At 36.1% G+C, this 7,567-nt stretch overlaps 1 protein-coding gene across 1 annotated transcript in view; it reads left to right on the top strand.

Moving 5' to 3' along the window:
- Positions 1-3,988: 3,988 nt before the first annotated feature.
- Positions 3,989-7,567, top strand: part of ddc (dopa decarboxylase) — a 16,362-nt gene continuing 12,783 nt past the window's right edge. Inside the window, exons 1-4 of the mRNA XM_035671669.1 lie at positions 3,989-4,089; positions 5,500-5,707; positions 6,376-6,489; positions 6,601-6,720. Coding sequence (XP_035527562.1) covers positions 5,507-5,707; positions 6,376-6,489; positions 6,601-6,720 — 435 coding nt within the window. The 5' untranslated portion in view covers positions 3,989-4,089; positions 5,500-5,506. The remainder of the gene's footprint in view (positions 4,090-5,499; positions 5,708-6,375; positions 6,490-6,600; positions 6,721-7,567) is intronic.

Genomic DNA, 7,567 nt, shown 5'->3' with positions numbered 1-7,567 from the left:
AAGATGCAATGACTCAATCATTTTTTAAAGTATTGTTGCAGCAAAATGTATTTATTTATCTGGATGTGACTGATTACTTGAACATTTTAGATTTATTTTTCTCAGCGCTGTTCTGTACTGTTTTCTTTTGTCATTACCATGAAATGATTGACCAGTGTGATTTATTATTATAATTATTATTATTGTAATTACATAGCATCTATTGGTGTATGTTGTTTTCAATTTTTAGTTTAATTCAAGAAATAATTTTGTCATCATCAACACTTGTTATGAAGTGGTGTTTTAAAGCACACTGGCACCATAGTGTTAACATTGTCCTTCCAATAGATGACAGGTGGAATGTTGTGACATTAAAAACAGAGAATACCTGAGTTTCCCAAAGCATTAGTCACTAACTTGTTTTTTTTTACCAAGATCTATAAAAATATCTTTTTTTGTTGCAAATTATTTTTATGTCATTTTATGTTTAAAAGCCTCAAATGTTTTCGTCATCACTGTTTTGTGGTGACCTAAACTTCAAAAAGTAGATATTAAGATATTAATTAAAGCAATAAAGCCACAAATGTTTTGGGAAACTGGGTCAGTTTAGCCTCAACATTCTCATAATTCACTGTTTGAACATCTTGCCTTCAGGAAAGAATTGTAGAAATTTAGATGTAGAGAAAAGCCCTTTACATTCAAATTACCCCCTCCCGTGTAATTCAAATCATACCAGAGCATCATTGTTAGATGGGTCACAACATTGATATCCTTTCAGCAGAATGAAATAACTAGTAGGTAGGTTTTATCATTTACATGAATGTGGATTTTTGTGGAATCCCGATTATAACAAAAATTATTTTGTAGTTGCTGAAAATCATCTCAAGCTGTTGAGATGTCTCTGAAATGTTGACTCTAGCTGTTTTCCCTGAGACTAGATTCTGTCCACCCACTCTGCAGTCATCCTCAAACTCACAATATTTAAAAAGAAATTCTGATTGAGGTGAAAGGTGTCAGCTGTCAACATGTGAGAGACCAGTGGCCTTTAAGGTGGAGTTGACATGAAAACTGTTATATCCACAGGGTCTCACTCTAAATGGAAAATGCAAATGCAAATTCAGTTAATGAACACATGAAAAAAGAATCAGGGGATTTGGATATCCACATTTTTACTCTTAACAGAAATGAATGTAACTGGGTTGCTCAGGGTTGACTTGGAGCATGTTAAAAACTACTGGTCCATCAGATCTTTTATGTACAAGATGATGATGGATTAATAAATATTTTAGTTCCATTAAGGTGGGAGTTGTTGTGACAGACTTTTCTCCCTTATGTGCAACACCAATCTGCTAGTTGTAATTACTTGAAAAGTATCCTTGCAGCAAAATTGAGTAGATTCAGTACTATTTAAAGAATATGCTTAACAGTGTTGCTAATACTTTTGTTTAAGCTGTTTATAATGATGCCTAAAATACTTACCTGGCTACCTGAGATGAGTTAAAACCTCAACAGGTGATCATAAAACATCCTGAATTTTATGCCATCAATTCTAATAAAATGGAAGAAATTCGATTAATTTAATTATATTACGCTGTGTTTTACAGAGATAATCAAATAGACACTCAAACATGTAAATAAAACAATGGACAGTGTCAGTTTTGGTAGCCAAGTAACTTGTAACAACAGATGGTGCCTCTGATGACTTCTCTTTCTCTGCACAAACCAGGCCTGGACCAAATGACACACAGGACTATCACTTAGAGGGGACCGTTCACACTCAACAACCTTGCAATTTGAATAAGTACTTGATAAATACAATTAGTGTAAAAAAAAAAAAAAAAAGCAAAAGGCACTTAAAATGATTCTGGTGAACGATGAATGCTTGTATTTTCAGTTGAAGTTTCAGTTAACTTTTAGAGGTGAAAGTGAATTGGCCCCGATCCTGCAAAGATGGATTAATCGATTATCACCTTGACTCTTGTGCATTTTCATAACATTGTCACAATGCAAGATACCGTGGCTGTACAAATGAGTAAAGTAAAAATATATCTATATATATAAAAATATAAACTATTATGTATTTCAGGGAATGCAAAAAAGAAAACAGTAACTTGTCTCTTTTTTATAAGAGAGAGCTCCTGTATTCAAAATGTGCTTTGCTTCAATCTGTAAATAGTTGAATGGCTTATAAATCTTAATTGTAACCTTTTCAGGTATTTTTGTACAAATAAGGGACTGATATATTCTGTTTATTGTAATTAGAATAAAACATTAATACATTGATATAAAAACCTGTGTTTGTCTTCATTTAGGGAAACAGTTTCGAACTAAAGAATGTAACTGTATTAGATGTGTGTAATAGATTTGTTATACCATACTGTACGGGTATTGGTTGTCAACAGTTTTGTGTTTTCCAGATTCAAGTGTGTCTGAAAACAAATGTTCCAAATTCTGGTTTCTATCCTGGGTAAAATACAGATATTAAGATAAAATATAATAAATTCCTACTGAAAATCTACTGAAAGAGTTGCCCTTACATTCTCCACTAGATGGTGCAATAGCACAAGTTCAGGGGCAGATAAAATCTAACAGTATTTGAGTCACCGTAACTTATCATGGGAAACAATTTATTGACAACACATGGAACCAATAAATCCAGTAATACAACTATTATGTGAATGAATGCTCATGCAAGGAAATGGGTCCCACACTGCATTGGTCCTGCAGAGAAATTACCCTTTGCACCCTCCCTGGTCTGGTGTGTCATACCCTTTGGATTATCAGTCATGCAAAAGTAGTGAGGTTTTAGGTTTTGTTGTGGGTACAGAAAAAGATTAAAGATTAAAGTCTGAAGCTTTGCAGTCCACTGCCAGAGTAACTTTTAATTTCCTTTTACACAAACATCACGAAAAAACATTAGTTTGCTATATTTTCATTTTGTGTAGACGGTGGATGGAGAAAATGACAGGCCAATATGGTGGCAGTCTTTATATTTTGTTTCCATTGCTCTCTTCAGTATTTTGTTTTATTTTAGATTTCCTAGCTCTTGGTTTCTCTAATTCTCTAATTTATTGGGTTATGCGAACCTCTTTCTATAGTAATTATGTGTAATAATTGATGTTTGGTTTGATTTGATATATATAAGGGTGGCAAAAGGACGGCAGTAAGGTGCATTATTTCCTAGCTCAGTGAAGTCCTTGAACTCCAAACTTGACTTGATTATTGCAACTCCATGCAAAACTCTTCAAAGCATTGTCTAAAGAATTCACCAGCAACTTTTTATTAATATTACCTGGCCACGTACACACATGCATCCACAGATCATTTACTCATTGAACTGTGATTAGCAATGATAAACTTTTAGTTGAAAAGCTTATCATTGCTGAGCGTGAATAGATAAATAGATAGATAATAAGTGTTTATAAGGTCAATAGCAAGTATGAACTAGACATGTGGACATGGACAGAGGTTTTGCCAACTAAAAATTTAAACTACCAAAATCAGATGGAAATGGAAGACAAATTCAGTTTTATCATATAAAAACATTGCCACATTGTCAGCAACATTGATGAGCAAAAAGGTAACACCTGACAGTTTCCTGACAGTGTCATTCCAATGTCGTATGCAAATACATTTTCAAATAAATGTATTTATATATTTATATAATGTTTTATTGATCTGAGTATGACTTAAAGGCCATGGAATATATAGTATACAATATATACTAATACTGTTATGTTTTTCTTGGTCTAACCAGGTTATTTTAATGCTATTCATTTCTACCTGTGTACATGTACTGAGTGTGTGTGCGTGTGTGTGTGTGTGTGTGTGTGTTTATTAGAGGCACAGTAATCACAGCTTCAGGAACTCCTTGTGAATCAGTCTGTCTTGTACTGGCCGTGAGCCCCGTTCCCATTGGCTGGGCTTGCAGGGGTTGGTGGGGTGGGGGTGGTTAGTGGCAAGATAAAAGGAGCAAATGTCTCTTGTCCTGCTTACACACACAAACACACTCAACACATGCCTGTTCTTCTGTCCGTCTGTTTTTGGGCACTAAACAAGGGGAGAGGATCCACCATCTCAACACAACTGCTGAATCTCTCACCTGAAAATGTAAGTATACACACACACACACACACACACACAAACACACATCCATACAAACATGTCTAATCCTATTTGAGATAGGGATAAGGATAAGGGCTCTGCTTCTCAAGAAGGGAAAGGGACATGCAGATTGAAACACTTGTTGACTGATAAGGCACTATAGAGCAGGGGGCAATGTTCATGTTCTTGTTCCATTTGAATAGTCACCATGCCAGTCATTTTAATGGGAATATGTTTAAAGCCTTCTGTTCAATTCTGATTAATTTATTGTTGTAGGACTGCAGCAGGTGTATTATTTAATGTGCACTATGTTGTTTTAAACAGGCTTGTAAAACTGCCCTCTGGCACACTGTTTTATGAATGAGTTCATGATAACGGTCTATACGAAGAGATTTGTTTTAGACATGGAAATGCTTTTTACTACCTAGATTTTCTGTTCCCCTCAGTCCATAGAGTGAAAGTAAACTAAGCTATGATCAGACTGGCTTAATGTGTTGGTAAGAGGGTCAAGGGCTCATACACAAATTGCATACACAAATTGTGCAAGCTCATACAAACTGTGTCAAGGAGCATGGCTTTGTGTGCAGGCTTTGTATGTGTGTGTGTGTAATACTACCGTTACGTATATGAAAACAAAATTACACACACAAGCCATATGAATGGGAATGACTCTAAATTAAGATTGATATTGACAATATGCAACCAACTGTTATAAATGTGTCGTGAGGGAGGATTTAAATTAAATGCCTTATATTAAATGATAATATTAACATCATAAAGCTCATAAAAAGCTTTTACATTTGGCAATTTAGAGCTAAAATCATTCTAACAGTTAAATCTTTATCAGTTGTACCTTTCTTAAGTATGTTACATATTTTAGTTTGAGCTAACATTTTCCCAGTGTTCCTTATTTTTTCACAATATCAGTAAAAGAAATAAAAAAAAAAATTGGTTTAGAAAAAAGGATGGCTCAACTTCTAAATTGGCTCATTTCATGACATTTCCTTCATGAAGAAGAAATTATGCACTGCAGCTATACCTGAGATGTTTTAATGTGTATGACTGTGTGTATAAAGATTTGTTAATCTCACATAAATATGAAAAAGAATGTATGGTTGTCAGAATACAGTCAACAAGTTCACAAGTTCATTCAGGGTGAAGTCACAGATTATTTTATTATTGTTGACTCAGATGACCTCACTCATGATTAAGCCGGTTAACTCTACAATGATCGACTCATTCCTATCAATGAGTTAAACGATGCAACTTGAATACTGTGTCTGAATGTGTGTGTGTTTTTTAATTTGTCCACTGTTTGACTTGGCATTAAATTTTAATCTAAAAAAATTCACAATTAAAATTAAAATATCAACAGCATGGTGCTTGAGTTATTAATGTTTCTTTGCTGTATTCAAGTTGTACTATGGACGCAGCAGAGTTCCGGCGCAGAGGGAAAGAGATGGTGGACTTTGTGGCGGACTACCTGGAGAACATAGAACAGCGACCTGTCTACCCAGATTTGGAACCGGGGTATCTTCGTTCCTTGATCCCCACTGAGGCCCCACTAGAGCCTGAGAATTATGAGGATATTATAAAGGATGTGGAGAGGGTCATAATGCCAGGGGTGAGCTTATACTTTTGCTGGTGTTGAAGATGTACAGATTTTCTTGTTCCCTTCTGACATTCTAGATGGCTTTTCTTTTGGGAAATCATGTCAATTGAGTAATCTGATTACAGTAAACTGCAAAAATCAAACTTGGAAACATGCAAGTGTATGTCTGTATGCCATGGACATGCAGCACTGCATGAGTAAAGTATTACAGGAGGTTGTCAATGATCGACAGAAGCTCCTTTAAAACCAAATATCACCGTGTCTCTCCAACACCTCCATTACGTAGGTGGCAGTGTACAGTAGTCTCAATTGATGACTAACACTGGAAACCATGCAATGGGAATTCAACAGTTGTATTGTGTGTACAGATTTCCATTGCAACCACAAATTAAAGTGTATTATTTCACCTTTGAATGTCGTTGTGGCTAACGAACTGCCAGTCAGTGAAAATACCTTCTGTGGTTTTTGGCAGCAAACCACCTGTACTTCCAGCAACCTGTTGTGCCATGGAGTTAACTGGAAATGTATGTTAGCTAATAAGCCGTGGAAATAAAAAAAACAGTAGCATTGTTTACTATTACTAAAACTGTAATTCAGGAAACAATCATTTTCACTACCAATGAAGAATTAGGGCTGGTCTTGTTTTCACATCAATTAAGTGTTGCGTGTCTTTTTTCCAGGTCACCCACTGGCACAGCCCATATTTCTTTGCCTACTTTCCAGCTGCCTCCTCTTACCCTGCCATGTTGGCCGACATGCTGTGTGGAGCCATTGGCTGTATTGGATTCTCTTGGGTAACAAACACTTTGCTTTGTTTCTGTATCTGACTCAATATGTCTGTAAACTTTAGTTTATATTTATATGCAGAACGTTTGAGATTTTGTGTTTGTATTTTCTGTCTTCAGGCTGCCAGCCCTGCCTGTACAGAACTGGAGACAGTGATGTTAGACTGGCTGGGGAAGATGCTGCAACTGCCTGAACATTTTATAGCTGGGACTCACGGTCATGGAGGAGGTGTCATCCAGGTACACAAAAAGTGCTGGGTCATTTCTATAAGCACGTTGTTGGGTTGATTATGCTGGGTCATAATCTTTGAGTTATTTGAGGGACTGTACACACACTGTTTGGTTGCTAATTCTGGCTCAAAGGGGATGTAATGGGTTCATTTGCAGCTGAACAGCTGATTGGGTTACTTTGACCTAGCTGCTGGTTTATTCATTTTCCCGCTCTTCCTTCTTCTCTGGTTCCATCTCTTGCAGTCAGAGGTTTGCACAGCACACGGTGGGTAGGATTTTATGGCAAGTTATTTGAATGCTTTACCTGCAGTAAAAGCATGACTTAAACTCATTTCTCTATCCGGGATTATGGGGGTGGTTGTGGTTTTATTCTGTGACATTTATTAACTCACCTTGCTTTACTGTGCTACAGCACACTTTTATTTTGAAATATTAAGGTAATGTTAGCTAGGTAGCTTAAGTCATTGCAAAAACAGTTTTGTGAAATTCAAATTTACTTAATATGAAATTTCATTTTAGGTATGTGACTAGTTTGGTGACTGTTTTTTAAGAGAGAAGTTAACTGAATGACAGCTTGACAGACTCTGTGACAGGCCTATATGTGTAGAGGTAACTTTGAATAGTTTTTGTAATGATTTGAAAAACTTCATGCAAAACTAGCTATCCCCACCTTGGGTAAGACACCCAGTTTGTTCCTTAACCAGTGGGGATGCATACACCAATCAGCCATAATATTATGACCACCTGGGCATGCTGGTGGTCATAATATTATGCAGCTCCATATGTAACAAACTGTGATGCACTGTGTGTTCTGACACCTTTCTATCAGAACCAGCATGAACTTTTTCAGCAATTT

This window comes from Morone saxatilis, unplaced genomic scaffold, assembly GCF_004916995.1.
Source record: "Morone saxatilis isolate NCDOM2014 unplaced genomic scaffold, NCSU_SB_2.0 Contig24, whole genome shotgun sequence".
Lineage (NCBI taxonomy): Eukaryota > Metazoa > Chordata > Actinopteri > Moronidae > Morone > Morone saxatilis.
This window is presented reverse-complemented; position numbering and strand designations above follow the sequence as displayed.